The sequence below is a fragment of the Mycteria americana genome, chromosome 10, assembly GCF_035582795.1.
Source record: "Mycteria americana isolate JAX WOST 10 ecotype Jacksonville Zoo and Gardens chromosome 10, USCA_MyAme_1.0, whole genome shotgun sequence".
Taxonomy (NCBI): Eukaryota; Metazoa; Chordata; class Aves; order Ciconiiformes; family Ciconiidae; genus Mycteria; species Mycteria americana.
Genome location: NC_134374.1, coordinates 630,558 through 650,475, shown reverse-complemented (window position 1 = coordinate 650,475; position 19,918 = coordinate 630,558). Strand labels below are relative to the sequence as shown.

General features: G+C 48.4%; 2 protein-coding genes across 5 annotated transcripts; both read right to left on the bottom strand.

Moving 5' to 3' along the window:
- Positions 1–267: 267 nt before the first annotated feature.
- Positions 268–8,085, bottom strand: RBM41 (RNA binding motif protein 41). The gene is made up of 7 exons (XM_075513598.1): positions 7,912–8,085; positions 6,856–6,972; positions 6,077–6,269; positions 3,591–3,795; positions 1,814–2,190; positions 1,081–1,228; positions 268–712 (listed from the first exon to the last, which is right to left on the bottom strand). Exons 1-7 carry the CDS (start codon positions 7,917–7,919, stop codon positions 555–557), a joined length of 1,206 nt encoding a protein of 401 aa, XP_075369713.1. The 5' UTR covers positions 7,920–8,085; the 3' UTR covers positions 268–554.
- A 666-nt stretch (positions 8,086–8,751) lies between these two features.
- Positions 8,752–19,784, bottom strand: LOC142415356 (nuclear pore glycoprotein p62-like). Of its 4 annotated transcripts, none has more exons than XM_075513594.1 (12): positions 19,398–19,784; positions 18,156–18,544; positions 17,322–17,432; positions 16,791–16,919; positions 15,267–15,362; positions 14,027–14,144; positions 13,731–13,875; positions 13,273–13,322; positions 13,016–13,150; positions 12,195–12,306; positions 11,235–11,301; positions 8,752–9,442 (listed from the first exon to the last, which is right to left on the bottom strand). In XM_075513594.1, the coding sequence occupies exons 1-12, from the start codon at positions 19,682–19,684 to the stop codon at positions 9,351–9,353; spliced, it is 1,731 nt and encodes a 576-aa protein (XP_075369709.1). In that variant the 5' UTR covers positions 19,685–19,784; the 3' UTR covers positions 8,752–9,350. The 4 variants fall into 4 exon arrangements, with proteins under 4 accessions (XP_075369709.1, XP_075369710.1, XP_075369711.1 ...); XM_075513595.1 differs by having other exon boundaries at positions 17,322–17,402; XM_075513596.1 differs by lacking the exon at positions 15,267–15,362.
- Between the last annotated feature and the right edge of the window lie 134 nt (positions 19,785–19,918).

Sequence of the window (19,918 nt, the reverse complement as noted above, 5' to 3'; positions counted from 1 at the left end):
AAAGCACCTGTGTAATTAGATACCTGTGCAGCCAAAGGGTCTGGAAGAAAAGGGGCAGCCTTTTTTCTTGTCCTAAAGCAATGTATCTGCTGCCACCAGAGACGGGGCAGCAGCCCCACCAGTTGCCGCATCAGTCAGGTACTCCAGCTCCCAGCACAGAGGCCAGGACTGAACGCTGCTGACAGAGTCCTGTATCAGCAGAGTGCAGCACGCTTGGATCTAGAAGACTTGTGCAGGACAAAGGTGAATAAACACACACTAAGGAAATACCATAAATAAATACATTTATTTACCTGGCTTCCTCCCTCCTTGCCACAAAGGGCTGAGAAGGCAGACACACATGTAGAACAGGAGGAAAAAGCCAGTACACCCCAACAGTGCAAAGACAGTGCCCGTCTCTCTCAAGGAAGAGCCTAGTCCCCAGCTCTCTCTCTTCCCCACTTTGAGATTTATGGACCTGCATGTTAACTCACAACAGTCCTTCACTGTCCCAGTTACAACCAAGGAGTTCCCACAGCCCATGCAAACCCACAAGGTTCCCCATTATCCATCCCTTACTTGGCAGGGGGGTTCTCTCCAGCAGAGGAACAGGGGATGGCAGAGTCAGCCTCTGGTGAATGCCCCTTGCTTTTCCCAAATTCAATCACCAGCGGCTTCCCCTGCAGATTGTACCCGTTCACCAACAGCATGGCCTCCTGGGCCAACTGAATATCTGCAACAAGAGAGCAAAATGGGTGCAGGTTACATGGCAAGTGCTGGCACAGGCACACATGGTGTTCACACAGATGTTGCTGGCTCATGGACCCTCAGCCTGCACCACGATCCAGTGCGGTGCTGGGATCCTCCAGCCAGAGTGACGTGCTGAATATAAATATGGCACATAACAGACTGCATCCCTTCTGTTTTGATGAATCCTCTCCCAGTCCAGGGAAAAGTCTGTAGTGTGATTGGAAGAAGAGGGAGTGAACACCCCCTCCTTCTCCTTGGAAAGCAGGCTTGGTGCCAGCCCAGTGCCCTTCGGGAACATGTGGCACCTTTGAGGGTCAGGGGAGAACTAAAAGGCATAAGGCAGCGACTCACCAGGGAAAGTTATGAAAGCCTGACCCCTCATCCGGCCGCTCAGGAGGCGGAACTGGATCGGTGGGCTGTCCTCCTTCTGGAACCGAGCAAACAAGGACACTAGGTCCTTCATCGTCACTCGAGGGCCCAGGTTCTTCAAATACAGCACCTGTTCCAGAGAGACAGAGGGTCAGCCGGCCTGTGCCACGCAAACACACCTTTCAACGTGGTCCCCAGTCCATACACCTCAAAGGTATGAATTAGTTCAACCCCTCTGCCATCCCAGAGTCCCTCTCTCACACGCATGCTAACAGTGGAGTTTGGAAGACAGGTGGATGTACGGAGAAAGGCAGCTCTGGACTCAAGGCATTATCATACTTGCCTGTGCCAAGTGCTGATAGCTCCAATTATTTATAAAACGCAACAAGCTCCAGATACCAGTTAAGCACAGTTTGAGTAAAGTCACAGCTGCTCTCAGGCGCAAACAGGGAGAGGGCATCTTCACTAGTGACCTGCCAGAGCCAGGAAGGGCTGGGGTCTGAAGTACACTCTTTGCCAGGCCAGGTGACTTCCCAATAGATCCAAAGGTCCCTTCCTTCCCAGAGTGGAGGCTGCTCTCCCTTGGCAGGGAGGATCAACCAAGCACCCTCCAGGCAACAGCCAGTCAATAGCAAAGAGGAGCCTTTGCCTGCTGAAGCAGCTTCAGGGCATGCTAGTGTGGAAGAAGAATAAATCCTGGTTCATCTCAACATACCTTGTTAGGCTCCCCAGGATGGTAGGATGAGAACCTGGGTATATTCCGGAGTTCTTCCTCTGAGAGACGGTTTTTGCAGATCTCCTCTTCCGGGACAAACTCTACAGGCTCTTTGATAACCACAAGCCTTGGAGGGGACTGGTGGGGCCTTGTTGCAGGAAGGCTGGGACTTCTTGCCTGTTCTGCCTGCTCTTCCTGGTCTGGAAGTGATGACGACTCAGCTGCAGGCCCCTGCGGGGCCAGGGAAGGGCACAAGCATGGGTCACTCTTGGTAGGCTGGACTTCTTCAGGCCACTTCTTGCTCAGCAACTCTTGGTAAACACTCTCCAGATGAACCATGGGGTCCTTTTCATCTGTTACCCTCTTCTGAGTGTCATCTAATCCACAACGGAGAAACATGGTAATGTGACTACCACCAAGAACCTCGAAAACGCACAGACTGCAGGAAGAGACACAGTCAGGAGAAACCCTGTTCCGACCCAGCCTCCATGCATCTGCCAACCAGGACCCAGAGGGTATTTAAAACAAGAAGAGTAGCCCCAGCAGCCAGCAAGTGCTGGTGTCCCAGCTCAGGATGAACCTGCAGAGCAGCAGCTCCACCAGTACTGCGTACAGAGCTCATTTCTGCCAGAGACGTCCTCACTAGCTTACCTGCAGCCACATTTCAGTACATCCTAGTGACTCCTTCAACACACTTTCCTCCTCCTGCACGCACGGCCAGGATGTGCCACGCTGCCTTTCTACACCACTACGTGGAATATAAACTTTTTGCTTCCAGGGATATCAGATTAAGCTCCTGGGTTTAAAGAAGGTCCATGGCATGGACTGACCAATGATATCTCCCTTACTCTATTTAATAGAAATGAGGCCAGAAGTGAGAGGGGCATCTCCCAGCCTATGAGCCTCAGCCTTGATGCCTCTTGGTTTTGCTAAATGCCATAACACTGACACCAAAGGAGGGAACAGGGGCCAGAGGATGCTGGGTTAGCTGGATATTATAGCTTGAACAGCATCAACGCTGATCAAAGTGATGTTTTAGGAGCTAGGAGCTGGAGTTTAGAAGTTCCTCCTCATCTTCTATTTAATACTGTCCTACATACAAAAATCAGTCTGGGCCGGAGCTTCATGCCCACATGTTCTCCAGCTAAAGCAGACTGGAGCAGTTTTTGCCATCTCTGGACAACACTTAACTCTCCATCCAGAGAAGTCACATTAAGCCACAGGCTCGGGGACAATACTGCTGGTGAGAAGTGCTGTCATCCTGTGGACACAGTACTGGGAATCAGCAACTGTGCACCCTTTCCACTTCGGCCACTGGGAGGGTCCTTTAACAAGTCACTCCTACTCTTTCCTGCTCTGTGCCTTTGCTTCCCTTCCACCCTTGTTAGACTGCAGTTAAATCAGAGAAGGGACAATCTCTAGCCCCACAGAGGCACCTCGTGTCACTCGGTGCAGCTCAGTGGGGACCTCTGGGCTCTACCAAAGGCATAACCCTGGCTGCTCTTCCACATACTGAGCTGGGCTTTGCAGTACATGCAGCACATCAACGAGATCCACGCTCTCCAAACAGAGATGGACTTTACAAACCTCTATTTTAAACCCTTCAGAAAGCCTATTCTATCTGCTCATGGCAGAGAGGAAAATATCTCCTCCCACACAGTGCCAAAACAGAACCATGTCTTCAGGGACAGAAGGCCAGACAGAATTGTGTTGTACTCCCACACACCCTGGCTCTCCGTGCTGGAGCAAAGGCAGGAACAGCCTTGAGCCCACAAACCTTGGTGGTAGAGGGCCCGGAGGAAGGAGTGACGGTCTGTGCCCTGAAAGAGGGCATTTTCAATCTCCATCTCCCGCCGGCTCAGCTGCTTGCTGCCAGCAAACCTCTGGGGCAGAGCAAGTATGCGCTGACGTTCTTCCATCTTCTCCTGGATGGCATGGAGTCGGTCCTGTGTGGCCTCCGGGGCTGCTCCCAGCCCAGAGACCTGGAAGACAGGCACAGCTTTGCTCAGATACGGCACATGCCTCCTTTTCAGAGACTTGGCCAGCAGTCAAACTTCACATCCTCCAGCCCTGGAGTGGCTGCAACTAGAAACTATCCCCCAAAGGGCAGGTCACCAAGAGGTCCTGTTACTGCAAGGGTAGTACAGAAATAAAACCACTCAGCAAGCCTCACTTCTTGAGAGAAGGGGAGAAACAGCTCCTTTCTCCTGACTTTTCTGTGCTGCTTTCCATCCCCTGGCCTCACTGTCTGATGGTGCCTGTGTCCCTCTGTCCCAGCAGTCCCTGCCTCTGCCAGCTATAGCCATTTTCTAAGGCCACCTACAGTAACTCCACAAACTCCCTTTGGCATTTCTTTTGCCATGCCTATAGCATCCCTGAACTGAAGTTTCCACCAAGCTTTTGGTCTATGACCCTGGCGTCACTGAGAGAACCTTATTTGCTGAAAACTGGACCCTAAGCTGCCATTGGGCACCCAAGAGTAGGTTTATGCTGAGGACTAAACCCCTGACCAGTTTCACATGAGCCAGCTCCCAGAAACCACCCAGCTACTGCAGCACAGACCTCATAGCTAACCTGGCTATGAGCAAGCATTCCTGTATAAATAAACCTCACTGCACATGGCCAGGGCACTGCTAAGAGTCACCAGATTCGTGCTGCCAAAGCACAGAGACATACCCCAACTTCTGGAGGGGCATTTCTGGTCCCTCATCCACCTCTATCAGAATCCAGAGAACACACTTTTATGGGGCTGTAGGTGGATTTTCTTTTCTTAAATTCAGTTTGAAAATTACTGTGGCAGATCCTTCTGCCTCAGGCAAGAAACCAGGCTTTCTCCCTGCACTGAGCACAATCTAACAAAGACCTTTCCATGGGTACCTCTCCCTTCCCACCTGACTGCATGGGCCCACATCTGCACAGCTTCCATTCACCATTTCACAGCTTCCCTGTGGCACAAAAGGCTGTTTATACAGAAAAGCAATTCCAGGAAATCATTTGTAGTACTTTGTTTTCAAAAAAGCTGCAACTTAGCAGCTGAAAATAACAGAAGCCTGCACTCAGTACTTTGCCGAGAGTTCCACAGGCAATCCGAAGTCCTCTCTGTCTCAGCTGATTCCTCCTTGGTAGAATCTTTCACTCACATACAAAGCTGCACATCGCTACCTGACTTGGGCTTTCTCTCTAAATATTATTCTTCTCTCACAAGCTGTAGACGATGTACTCTAATGTCGCTGGTTCTTTCTGTCAAGAGTAGTGTTTTCCATGCTAATCTTTATTTCTAAACATCCCAGAACTGATTTCATACCAAATACAACAGCTGGTACTGTTTACATTAATTTTCATTCTTAAATTAACACCACCCCTCTCCAACCCAAGCTTTAACGCAGGCCACACCAGGGCTGGGTTTGCATTTAAACACCAAAGCAAGTAATGACTTCAGCTGAAGAGGGGCAAACCCATGATTACTGCAGATGGCTTCCTCCTGCACACAGCTATTGCTCAGGAAGAAGAGAGGAAACAGAGGGAAGCCAAGGATCAGCCTAAGTCCTATTTTGCACCTTCTGGTTTACCAAATTAAGAGCAGGATGCTCCAGTGCACCTGACACAGGACAACCCTGAAAGCCCCTTGTCTCTGGAACGTGAAAGAAAAGGGTGAAGATAGGGCAAGGGGAGAAACCTGCTTTGGCACTGCTCTGCTGCAAACTGCACCCAAAGAGGAGCATGTCGTCGTAATCACACACTTGATCTAACAGCTCTGTGCTGCTATTTTTACATGGCTGTTTCAAGTCCCTTGAAGCATCTGCAACCCCCTGAGGAGAACGTACAAAACCCTCCCTACAGACAGCTATCCCAAGCCAGCCGTGGGATCCAGGGATGTGTCAGACTACAGAAAGGAGGAGGCTGAGACACTTTGAAATGTTTCCTCCTTTTTCTCCTCTAGCCTTTAAATCCTTCTTACACGGGTATAAACAGGTGAAATGATTTGCTTAAGACTATCAAGGCAGAGGCAGGAATACAGTCAGGTCCTGCTGTGTTCCAAAGGACCAACGCTTCTCTCCACCATAGCTTTTAGCACAGACCATTCCACCAAAGCAAACAGGCCAGAAGAAATGCAGGATCATGCTGGCCTAAAGGCAAGAGATACACGGAGTGGCCATTCTTTACCAGAGGGATTACAAAGGATTTGAATTTTCTACCAGGGTGCCACAAGCCACGGGGTTAGAAGGACTTGGCCACATTCACATCAGAGCAGAGCACGCCTACCTTCCCTGTTGAAGCCCGGTTCTTCCAGAGCAGAATCTCCGAGTCGGAGAGCCCCAGTTCCCGGAGAGAGGCAGTTTCTTTGTTGCTCTCCTGCAGGGCCTGGAACTGTGACAAGGTCAAAGCCCCCGCAGCCTCTTCCCCAAAAGGCTTGTAAAAAGCTGCAGGAGCAAAGCATCTCCGCTTTGACTTGCACCTGTAACCCAAAGCAACAGAACAGCAGAAACAACTTAGCGCTGACAAACTGGGGGAACAGGAAGGGGCTGGCCTCTCCCCCCAGCCATGCTTGGTCCTGCTGCACCTAGGCAGAGATGTCGTGTTTCCAAAACATGCTCTCCCGACCCTTTTCCAAGCCCACGAGATCCCGCAGGGCAGGATGCTGCCCCAACATGGGCAGGAGGCACCTTGTGACACTGTAACACCAAGCACCCTGCAGGTGCAAACGCAGGACAGCCTAGTGGGGACAAGCTCGCCAGCCTAGAAACTAACCCCTGCGTCTGGCCCAGGCAAATAATTTATTTTCACCTAATGGGTGAAAATAACTTACGGCCAGCATTTGCTCCAGGAGACAAGGAGTGCTTATCACCTGCTGGGGTGTCCAGGCAGGAGCCCCAGCAAAGGAGGAAGGGTTTGCGCAACTGTTTTGGCAGACAACAGCCTGCACCAAACATCTCCCCAGGGAGGAGGCTCCAGTGAGGCAACACTGCTGCTGCCCCTGAAATGGCCACACTCTGCTCACCAGCCCCTCCGGCAGCTCCCCCAGGGGCCAGATCACGACTTACTGCTCGATAGAGACAGTGGTATCGAGCTGGTGGTGAAGGAGGCTCTTCAGCTGCCTCTCTCCTTCTGTCTCCAAGTCTTCCAGGAGAAGCTCATCACTGGACAGGCTGCTGTTGACCCTGGGGCACACAAGCACAGCACGGAGGTGGTCAGTAAGGCAACGGGGAAAACACTGCTCAAAACACACCACCGCTACAGCCTCTCTACCTCCTTGACTGTTTTTATGGGATTTAAAGCACAAGGAACTAAGACTACTTGACCAAAGCTCCTACTAATGTTAACTAGAAAAGCCAACAGATTTGGGACTACTTTGAGAACATTAAAAATACCCCAGGGAGCTTTTTTATAGAAAAAAAAAATCACAGGCAATCTTATTATTATTGCTGGAAAGTTGTTTTGTATCAGTATCTAAACAGACATTGCTAGTTTCAAATGACTAAAGAAAGAAAGCAAGCTGCAAGGGAGAAGAGAAACTGAATTTGAGCAGCACTGTGGAAAGCTCCCTTTTCCCTTCCTGAGGTCAGCTGCTTCCACGCAGACAGACAGCACCTCCATCGTCACCCCGCAGACAGCAGGCATTTTCCCGTGGCAGTGCGGGCCCTGCTGACCCCTCTTTTGGAGACGGCGCTCCTACACCGTGGGCTTCCGCGGAGCCGTTGGGTGCCCCAGAACCAGGCCATCGGCACCAGTTCGGCTCAGCCTTTCTGTGGGCTGGGAGGGGAAGCCCACACCTGCGCTGGGAAGCTGTTTTGGGCCGACTCTGCACCGGCGAGGGGTGGGCACACGGCCCAGTTTCAGGTGAAAGTTTTCGCTCCCACGGGTTTGACGCCCCCGGCGGACCGCCCAAAAAGCGGCCTTCCAAGGCATCGCCGTCTCCACAGGAACGTCGTGCCCGGTGAGGCGCCGGATGAATCCCCAGGCCGTCCTGTCACCCGGAGGAAAGGCTGACAGGAGCTCCACGCTGCCTGCTTTGAAACACGAGGAACCCTCGCCCGGAGCCAGCGGAGACCAGCCCAGGCCCACTCCCAGCCCTGCACCCCCCAGCCCGCCCCGCTCACCTCCGCATGGCCGCGGCCTTCCCAGCCTCCGCGGCCGCCCGCGACTCCAACTCCCCGCAGCCCCCGCGAGCGCCGCCCGGCCGCGGCGCAGGGGCCGCTGGGAGACGTAGTGCGGAAGGGCCGAGCGGGCCCGGCGCCGAGCCACATCCAGGGGCGGCTGCGGGGAGAAGCGCCGCCGAACGCGGGTTAGCCCGAGATTTCCATCTTCCAGTTCACCGCAAGCCTCAGAGTTAAAATTCCCTTACTACTAGCAGTCGTTGAGGCAGTTAAATGGCTCCACTCCCGGATGAAAACCCAGAGCGAAGAGTCTGGAGCCTTCTGCAAGGGTTTCCCACTTGTCCCTCAACAAGTCTCATCTATAGGATATATGAGACTCCCCTACCTCTCCTTCAAAGACAATGAAATCTGCACACAGGAAAAAAACTTAACGAGCAACTCACACATTTTAACTCACACTGAAGTCAGTAAATTACTCTGCGAAGCAAGCCCTTCCCTTTTTTCCAGGGGACAACATGTAAGACAAGGCAGAGGGCGTGCAGGGAGAGGAAGGTAAATATGAAGTAAAGCCCGTTACCCATTACTTGCACCCCTTCAGCAGTTTGCAGAATAGAAGCAACAAGTGCCAAGGAGAATTGGGTACCAGGGCAGTTCTGCTAAATACATGATCGTTCACTTCCCTCTGTTAGTAAAGATACATTGGAATGGGCATTATAATCACACTTCATCAAAAAGCAGTGATATGACTATGTCTCTTAAAAAGTCTTCGCAGCAGACTTGTTGACCACATTCTTTCCTGCACCCTTGCGACTGAACAAGCTACACTACACCAAATCACCACACAAGTACCATTTTTCTACTGGCACATCTCATAATTTTTAATTGCGTAGAAACTGCTTACAGGTACCAGCACAAAAGCAGTTCACTGACAAAAGTACAGAAAACAAGGCCCACTTTCACAAGTGGAAGCATACCTAGTTTAAACACAAACTCCAGCTAGCAATATGAGGAATCCGAGTCTCTCACACAGCTGCAGCTCCTTCTGAGGACAGCTCTTCATTAAACCATCTCTGTACAGACCTGAATAAAAGCTTATGAAGTCCCAGTGGAATATATTCAAGTCACATTTAAGTACTGGAGAGCTCAGCCGCGGAGTCACATACTGCTTAAATCCCTCGAGGGCAGCATTTGTGTATCTCACCAGTCTGCACGCAGTCACAAAGAACAGAGACGAAGAGCACATACTTTCAGCACAAACTTCATGCAGTCCCTCAGACTGGCGTGGGTGAATTCCAGTCAGATGCTGCAAAGACTGGCTTTGGAACAAACAACAAATTTTATTGCAAGAAAAGAAACAAACCCAGATCACAATGAGACCTACGTCCCCAACCACCTCTGTTTTCTGTGGAGATTTTAGGTTAATCCTTTAAATTTTGAGTCTTTCAATCAAACGTGATCCGAAAACTGCGCTCTTGCTCCTTGCGGCGGCTCTCGCAAACCTTTGTCACCTCTTCTACCTTTCTCTGCAACACGGCTGTGGGAGAAACAAGTCATTAATCTTACAATAACCGTAAAACACAACCCTGCACAGTTTAGCCTGCAGAAGAAGAGAGAAAAACATCTTAATTTTGACAGGCACTCAGATTGGACAGTGCACCAAGGAGGAGGAAAACACAACACAAAGCACTGCTAACCCTCCAAGGCGAAGAAGGTTGTCTAAAAAGAATTCTGAGGCATTCACGGACTGGCAGGCAGAATTGGAAGAGTCCTGGGACATGTTGACACTGTTTGTCATGCCAGTTTGTTGCAGTTTCAGGGAACTCCATCAGAGAGCAGAGCAAACCCTCCCTGATCAGAACTGCAAGCTGGTCTGCAGCTGGGGGAAAAGCAATTGAAGTCCCAGTGGAATAAACCAGCAATAAACCACCTTCCCCTACCCACCGCCTGCTAAACTCGCTTTGAATTATGCAAATTACAGGCAAACCACACAATCTGTTGGAAATATATACATATTTTCTTGCAGGATATCACACAGCCATAACAAGCTTTTACCTGTACATACAGAAAAGACAGCGCAATCGCACACAGAAGAGCTGTGGCAGAGCACTTGCAGCTGCGACACAGATCATCTGTTATTTGTAGATCACTGATTTCGAAATACGTAAGCCACTGATCGGTCATCAACTTTAAAAGCAGCAGGCATCACAATATACAAAAAATCTTGGCACAAGCTAAAGCAATTTCTAATTTCATTCCATGAAAGCTTATCAGAAGCTATTCAACCTGGCTACGGTATTATGTCAGTCCGTGGCATAAATGTCTTAGTTTATGTCCTACAGCACAAACGTCTTAGTTCTGCTTTGGGGGGTGTGGGGGGGTGTCTGTGTGTGTGTGTGTGTGAAATATTTTTCTCATACAGAAAGAATGTTAAGGAATGTGTCCTTCCCAGGCCTACTCAATTTACTAATGGCAAGGGCTACTTGCAGGCTTACTTCAAAATTGCATCGCTTTTCCACCGTACCACTTAAGTGCACACAGTAACAGGGATTCTTCTCCTTGCTAAGAACCCCACAGAAACAGAAATACATTAACCTTTTTTAAAAAAACTGCAGCTTCTTAGGCTTATTGCTTCTTTCTTGCTTGAACGTGAGCTGAAGATGAACTGTTGTTATTAACTGATAAGACAATTTCTTTGGTACTGAATGACAGAGGAAAAAATGGGTCTCCTTTCTGGGATAATTTAAAGGAAACACGTTGCTATTTTCACAGACATTCTGTAAAGTCAGAATTCTGATGCCACAGGAGCTGCACCGGATTTCCTGATAAAGGCACGTTTGGAATGTGGAAGTTAGCATATAAGTTCTGGAAGAAAAAGCCAAATTAAGACCTGACCTCAGCCAATACTACTATTTAAACGTGCATAGTAGTATGCCTGCTTTCACATTAAACACACACACCCCACCCCTCACCAATTGTCCTATTTCCAAAGGAAAACCCCACAACATCTTAGAAGTTGAAATATTTAACCTTAGTTAGACAGAACAAAGCATAAGGTTTTCAAGTCCTCTGCTTTGCACTGATGCATTTCAAACAGTGCTTTTTGGTAAAACATTAGCAGTTGCCAGGAATTACTTCTCAGCAGAGGCCTTTAATGCACAGCGGGAGAATTCAAGCACAGGAGGGACTGTGTCATTGAAGGTGAGGAGGAGGAAAAGGAGAAGATTACTCAGGGATCTTCAGGAAATTCATTTATGTTCAAGAAACACTTGCACACATGCTACATGCTTTCTATTTACACTCCCAAAAAGCTGCAAGACGACTCTCACCTGAGTTCTGCTCAATCCACTGCAATGAATCCATGTGCGCATTCAAAATTTTACAGATCTGCTGAAGCTGAGCACAAAGAGAAGGTGCAAGTCATTTGTTACACTACATAAAAACTAAGAGCAGTAAGAGACAGCCTGCCTGTCCCTGCCTTTGGAACATGATGCAATCAAATTTCTCATACGTACAGCTCCACTAACTTAGCAGCCACTTTCCCAGGGAAGTCTGTGCAGCAACCGTGTTGCTTTGCTCCTCTTTACCATCAAGAAAACAGACCGATTTAAACTATAAGCCTGTGGCTTAGGCTTATTCCAATTCAGACCTAGGAACCACCACAACATTAATCACTTTAGGCTTGAGGTGGCAAAAGTAAAAAGGAATGAGAAAAAACTCAGCCTGCAATACTGAAGGGAAATTTTTACTGGGAAAAAAAAAAAAAAAAGCTTCTCAGAAAAGCCACAAGGAGTATCAAGACCAATTTAATACATATCAGAAAGAGCTGGTAATTCCAATCTTGTTTTCACTAGGATACAAAAGCAGTACAAGGAAAAAGTAGCTACTGAGGGCATTCTGAACAAAATTTAGATTTGCCACAAGACTGATGCAAGCAGTGCAGCACGTAACAGGATCAACGTTAAGAAATGCCTCTGAAACAAGTTGTAATCTAGGCAAAAATGAGACAACAAGCAAATAACCAGAGTTCACACCAGAACAAGATACTTTGAAAACTATTAACATAACTGCAGAGTAAGTACGGGCTGTCAGTCAGTCAGGCTGGCTTGTGCTGTGTTATAATGCAAGTTTCACCAGAAGAGAACCAACCCAAGGACAAAACAAAATACCCTTCCAAGGTTGAAACTACCAGCAGCAGAGTATCCACAAGTGGACAAATGAAGAGTTAGAGCTATTTAAATATCCTTTGCCTCTTTACCAACATACAAAAAAATAAAGCTTGGATTTACCGGGTCACTTGTGTCTGCTGGGCCTCCTGATGTATTCAAGTGCTCAATGATGTCCTTCAGATCTTGTGCCATATGCTTCAACTGAGCATCTATGTTTTCAGCCAGTTTATAGCTGCAAAAACGGATGGGAACCAAGGTCAGAATACTTAAAGCGAACTTCAGAAGACCTGCTCCCAGTCACACCAACTTCAGGCAGTCAGAATTAGCTTCCACGCCTTTCAACCAAGGCTGGCAGATACGTGGAAACCGCATCATGAGAGGCATTATATCACAGATGAAGCAACTCCTACCCTTTTTCTCTCTTGATAGATATGTGGAGACAGACAAGCAATAGTGTGGAGGGCTTTCTGGAAGGTTTTGTCAGAACTGATGGAACCAGCTAGTCCAGATTCTTCAAGATTCATATCTCTTGAACCAGACAAACACTTCTTTTAATTACCCTGCTACGATTCAACGCTTGAGGCTTACAAGGATGCCTGAGCCACACATAGTGCATTCTGCTCCCATCACTTCTAACACTAAATAATCATTAATTTTCAGAGATTATGCCAAAATTAGTAACCTTTCCCCAGACAGCTTTTAGACCAACATGCAAAGAGCTTTTCATGCTGATTCATGGGCTTCCAGTTGCAATTCCCCTGTTTCTAACGTGTAAAATCTAAGTTGTCATGCGTAAAACAGGATTACATATTTGACAAAGGCCGTTGATAGTTCAATGTATGCAGTCAGTGCAAGTCATGCATCCCAACTCTACATCTTGCTGATTGATCACCACCACATTAACCTGCTCATCACATGTTCAAAGCAGATTTTTGTCTTACGTCCTCTCCCGTTCTTCATCTGCATGCTGCAAGTAGATAGTCCCACTCTGTTCCTTCACAGACTCCTCCAGAGGGGTCAACAAGTCTTCAAGCTCTTTCTGCTGTGACAGAATGAAGTCTAGTTCCTGATCCAGTCTGAAAAGAGAAAATTTTAGCTACTCCACTTAGATGCTATATACGTTCTAGATCTACCATACCGCAATGCAAGACGATGCAAAAAAGAAACAAAATCATCTCAAGCATTCATAGTTTCGTACCTCTTCTGATCAAGCTTCACTTTCTCTACTTCCCTGTGTAATGAAGTAATCTGGAAACAGAAGACATTTAATTATACTACAAAAACTCAAAAGTCAACTCACAAAAGAAGAGTGATGGAACTGAACTGAGAAAGCCAGCACCATTCAAATGTCTACTAGAAACAACAAACAGTTACATAAAGATTTACAGACCAAAAATTGAATAATGGAGGTTTGGCTTTGAAAGCTCCACCCTAAGATAACTTGTTATCATAGCGTAAGCTCACAGAAGAGATTTCCAAGCTTCGGTGCCTAAAGACCAGAACATACAGCGAGTCTTTCAAAAGCACCCAGATGTAATTCACAGCCATTTTTTTTACAAGTAGGAAGTCCCACTAGATGGCTTACTGCATCTGTAACACTTAAGGCCTTTAAGGATCTAAGCAAGCAAAATCAGGTTACACTGGATGTCATCCTACCTTCTCTCCATTCTCTATCAGCGTCCGATCCCAGGCATTAACTTGTGTAGCTTGATGGAGAAAGTGTTTCTCTTGGTCTTCCAGTTCCAGACTCCACTTGTTTATCAAACTCTCCAGCTGGGCATAAGTCATCACTGCAGGCGCACTGAGAGGAAGTGCGAGACAGTACAGCACACAAGATCAAAAACCAAAATATAAACGTGACAACACTCACTTCCCCTTCCTCCACCAGATACCTGCATTAATACTGCCTCTTGCCCCAATCGGGAAACAGTCAGTTATAACTAAATACTCACCTCGTGGTGGTGGTTGTTGTTGTTGTGGTTATGGCAGCTGTAGAAGTCCCAGTGCCAATGGCACCAGTCGTAGTTAATGGCTTAAGATTCGAAGCAAAGCCAGAAGCAGAAGTAGTGCCTGAAAGAAGAGATTCAAGTCAAGCAACAGAAGAGGACACATCTGCTATCTAACAAATCGAGAACAGGTCCAATATACACTTCTAAGCGCAGTGCTGTACGAGTTCAAATAGGTCCCTTTAACAAAAAGCAAATCCCACGTCTCTCAAGAAGACAATGAAGCACATCTTGACACAAAAGTAGTGGACTGTAAATGCCTGACTCGTAGTTCTGGTAAAGTGAGGAGCTGGCAGCCTGCACTTAACCTGGGCATTATTCAAAGAAACACAGCATTAGCCCACACCCCTCTCCACCTCCTCATGTTTTAATACGAGACCTAATAACTACCAGCACACCCAGTTCCTCTCCTGCATCTTTGCAGGAGATGAGATTTCTATGTTTTCACAAAGCTAAGAGCATCTATCAGATGGTACTGTCAGCCAGTCATACAGCACTTCTAGGCACTGAGCTCAAATTCTTCACAGTCACTCCAGAAACAAGCTTTAGAAAGACCTTAAGAGCTGAGCGGCATCCATGCTATTACACTGAAAACAGACCGGTAACTGCATCCAGAAAAGGATGTTCAGGCCTGAATCCCAACACTGTGCAGCAGCAAATTCCACTTAAATACAGCACTTATCTCTGCATTTTTGGGGAAGAAAAGTTAATGAAATCCTACACTTTGAAACTTGTAATATGGAACAAACAGATTAATGGGGTAGAACCGAAACATAAAACATCTCTCCCTAACGCTCCCCACAAGTCTTTGGCCTCTTCCTTCCCCTATCGGGACACCTCTCCCTCACCTCTTAGTGCAATTCTGCACCTACACAGGCAGGCTAGAGAAGGGGCAGCTAATCTGTTTACTTCACTTGCTCCAGACTAGAACGTCAAAGCCTACAGGCCTTCCTTCACCCAAAGTCCCTTTGCTGTGGACAGGCTCTCAGAAGTCGTAAGTAACTGTGCATTTGGGGAGATGGAAAAGGAGGATCAGAGAAAGAAATACTGTGTTATTTTCAGTTACTGGAGGGCATTAGAAATTAGAACTGCTGTGCTGCTACACCAGCATGGCCCTTTACGCTACTACAGAGCCCTGAAGTCAGGCTTCCTTTCTCTTCAGCTACTTTCAGCAACTAGTTCTTACTAGTGGCAGTGCTTGTTGCGGCAGCTGTTGTTCCAGGAACTTTTAATCCAAACCCAAGCGTTCCAAGACTGGCTGTCCCAGTGGAAGGGGCACCAACTGTAAACAGAAGACAACATTAAGAGTTTGCGTAACCCATTAAATATAGTGCCCCTTTGAAAAGCTCTGCCCTGCCTGCTCACCCATCTCCACCTCGTCTTTATTTGTAGTAACCAGCATCGCTGTTTAGGTGAAGGATGATCCAGACACAACATGAAAAAAGGTAGGCTGAAGCTATAAAATAGCCAGAATGCTCTGCAATTCTTCCAGGAAACTTTGTCAACCCAGGTGCCAAGCTACTGTCACTTCTCTTTACCTATTTTGAATTACCTAACATTCAGCTGCTATCAAATGCTAACATAAGCAAAGGGTACTGGACACTGGCAGGCAGGAAATGCAATCTCTGCATGAGTCTACTTGCTAAAGCAATAGACTCAGCAATTGCACATACTACAGGAAACACGCTGGTCACGTCTCAGTTGCCTGGAAACAACCCACCTATTACCATCTAAGAACAAGGTTTCAGACAATCCTGATAAACAGAGAATGCCCATTACCTTAAAAGCATCCTTAAACACTAAGATTAAGGTCAGCTTTGGAACTACAGTAGCAATGCAAGCATTGTAGAGCTACTAAAAATACAAGTTGTTAGGCTGGTATATATGGCATCTACAAATTGCAGCTGATGAGATAAAAGTAATCACTGTGGCTTCAACATAAAACTTCTAAAGGTCCTTGGAAGCAGCTGCCTAAATTTTCAGAGGTAGGTGTAAGACAGCATTATGTATGGAATAGTTGTATTAATGCTGGTAAACATTGACGTTTACTGTAGCTAGTCTCCATAACCAAAGGAAACTGAAGCATTAACATCTCATTGCAGGCTGAGAAAGCAAGCTGTTAGGACTGTCTTCGAACCTGGGCTACTGTCTTAAAGCCATCAGAAAACAGACACTACTTCCTGCCATAAAAATAATTTTGCAAGACGAAACTTGCCAGTTATTACCAGAGGAACCTGCAAACATACAGCTGTGTGAATACTTGTTTTTAGCACACTGCATCTCCACTGCCACAGGCCACTGTTCTTAAAGAAGTGTGAACACCTAATGCAAGAGTCAAAGGCAGACATAACCAGACCCACGGCGCTGGGGTCTGGAAGACAGCAGCTCAAACAGCACTAGAAAGCTCAGTTGTGGCGATACTACCCAGACAGAGAAACAAAAAAATTCACATACAGCTAAAACTGCCCTGTGCTGCTTGCCCACTCCGAATCCAAAGTGTGCTTTGGTTTGAACAAAACCCTCCGTGCCTCACCACTGAAGAAAGTTTGCCAGAAATCACAAAGAGGGAAGGTGGCAAACAGCGAGAAGAGCTGGCCTTTTCAATTCTCCCGTATTACCCCAGCACCTGCAGCTCCACTACTGACAGGTAGCACCAACCATGCTGCTCATTTATTCCCCCAACGGATAAAATCTGTAGATTGTGACTTACGTGAGAGGCCCGTAGTGGTAGACGATGTCGGTGCTGAAGAACTCACTATAGATGCAAACAACGTAGGCCCCGTTGAACCAAGAACGGCGGTTGTGGTGGTAGTGGCAGTCGTAGCAGCTGTGGATGTTACTACAAACAGAAAAAGCTTAGATCTTGTACAATCACGCTGAGAATGCGATACAAATTTCCCTAACTACACCAGTTTTTTATGGATGCAAGAATTTTAAACTATTTTTCCTCTTATTCTACCTCAACTCTATCTCTTTTCCAACATACCCTTTAAACCTGTGGCTCCCTTCCGCTATGCTCCAGAAACAAGTACAGAACAGAATGTGGCACGTGGGATGCAACAAAAAATACAGGATACTAAGTTCAACGGCTGTATGAACCACCACAGATTACTGATGACGTTGCAAATTCACAGTAACAAACACTTCTAGCCCATTTCCAGACTCCAGTTTAGAAAATATTCCCAGAATGACAGCAGATTCACAAAGCCTTGACTAATTATTTCCTAAAATCACTTCCTACCTCCAAGTTTCGTTCCAAAGGACAGAGCGGGTCCCTGGCTGGTACTAGCGGTCAGCGTTGCCGTGGGTGCACTAGTGCCTGCTGTTGAAGGCAATGACCCAAAGTTTAGAACTGGAACAAGTAGCATAAATAAAGGGGAAAGACGAACCTTTTACTACTGAGACACTGTAGTTTCCGCTGATCACAGCAATAGTCAAGTTAGAAGCAGTAAGAGTGTAAGAAAAACATTAACATTCAATGTAACAAATACTCTGCGTTATCCAGGAAATGAACTAGGGCTAACAAGCTCGTTACCTGCAAAGACTTTCAAGAATGATTCTAACACAGATGAACATCACCCTCACCCCAGAGCTGATGACCTTCCCTCCTAGGCCTGCACTGTCACCAGCACGTTAATCAAAAGCTGCAAACTGAACTTCTGCTGGACCCTGAAGGAGTGGGCAGGTTCCTGCCACTGGGAAGGTAAACAGTGGTTTGGCACCGTGGGCCAGGCGCATCCTGCAACGCCCCCTCCCCACCACTCCGAGCCCTTTCCCTCTGAACCAGCAAACCCACCAAAAACATTTTAAAAGCGTCTCAAATGCAGCTGGCACTTCTACACACACTGGCAAAATTATTTCAGCCTCACTCTCCAGATCCAAAGGCTAAATAGCAATTGTTACTCATCACTGAAGACCCTGGATAAGTACATCAGAAAAACCACTGATTCCAGCCACTCGCTTCATTTCACACCAGCAGAAGCAGAAGGCTGCAGAACCTCCATACCACCCCCAGCTGCCCTCCGTGCTGACAGGCTTCCTGACTACAGCTGCCACGTCAAGCCCAGGCACTCACCTGCGGACTGCCCCCCAAGACTGAAGGGGGTTGTTGACTGGGTTGCAGCTCCTAAGGTGGCAGCAGTGGTGGCAGCAGCTGCAGGTGCTGTTCCAAAGGTCAATCCTGTGGGCGCTGCTTGCGGAGCTGCAGTGCCGATGCTGAAGCTGGCTGTTCCGGCCTGAGTTGTGGTACCACCGGAAAAAGTAAACCCTCCAGTTGCCCCAGACTGAGCGGTGGTGGTGGAGGTGGCGGTGGCGCCAGCAGATCCAAACACAAAGCCAGAAGGGGCTGCTGCTTGACTTGAGGGCACGCTGGTTGGCACAGAGCTACCAAATCCAAAGCCCCCTGTGATTCCAGTAGCTTGAGTTGCAGTGCTGCCTCCAAAGTTTAGTTTTGGTGCATTTGCTCTAGAGAAGAAAAGAAAAGAAGCCACTCGGTTTGAGATGTACATCCAGTCAAGTACCAAGTCGGCTTTCTTACAGACCACTTGCTGGCAGCAGAAACCACCTTTCAAAAAGATGTGCGCTTGACCTGGTTTATGTTTCAGTTTTGACAAAGACTGTATCGCAACTCCCATCATCTGCAATCCTCTATTAAGTCTCTTTACACCGACTCCCCCTTAATTTCCTCCACCCATGCAGGCACCAGAAGACATTTATGGCAGTGCAAGTGAAGCTGCTTATTCTCTCAGCTCCTCAGCATCCTTTGCGCTTCCTCTACATGAGACTATTTCTTTCAACTAACTTTTACTGCTAGTCCCCATTCGAGCTCCCTTCCCACTGCCCCCATCTGGCGAGCTTCGACAACAGCAGTTCTGAAGAATCGCCTCAAAGCTCACAGCCCTTCCTAAGGACAGAACGGTCCCACTTGGCTGAAGAAACATTCTGGGCACCTCAGTTTCGGGATCAACAATGACAAGACGTTCTATGCTCGGACGCAAAGTCTTATCATTTCTTCATGCAAGCATCAATACCCCAATTACAGACTGAAGTGTGGAACAGCTTATACCACAGCTTAACACCCATCTGAAAAAGTCAGCACTGATAAATAACAGGTCCCACTGAACGCTTTTCCGAACGTGCTATAGTGCAGTGGGAATTCTAAGGCACAAGAGCAACAGGTTTGCTCCCTTGAGAATTCCTTGCAAAGCACTTCCAAAGCAACGAGGAGGACATCATCCACGCATACTCCCCAGCGGCCAGGGCCCCTCGGCAAAGCCAGCACCCCCACCCCGGACCGGCCGACCCCCGGGCCTCTCACCCCAGCGGGAACACGTTTGCTGCCGGAGCCGCGGTGACCGTGGCCGTGGCCGGCGTCCCGAAGCTGAAGCTGGCAGGCTGCGCGGCAGTGCCCGGCGTGCTGAAGGAGAAGAGCCCGGCGGGCTGGCTGCTGGCAGGCGTCTGGGCCGCGCTCCCGAAGCTGAAGCCCGCCGAGGCGGCAGGCGTGGAGAAGGAGAAGCCGGTCGTGGCCGTTGTGGAGGCCGTCTTCGGCGTGCCGAAAGTGAAGCCGCCTCCCGCCGCACCCGACCCGAGGCTGAACTGGTTCATGGCGGCTGCGGCCTGCGCGAAGAGGGACCGCCACCGTCAGGAGGCCCAGGCCCAGGCCCGGGCCGGGGAGGGGGCGAGGGCGGCCCAGCTCCCACAGCCCACCCGCCAACCGGCCACCCCACCGCACGGCGCCGCGCCACCCACAGCCACCAGGCGCCGCGCGCACGGATGACGCACGCTACGGCCACTCTGCACCCGCCCCTCTCCCCCGCCTCCCAACCACCGGCCGGGGCT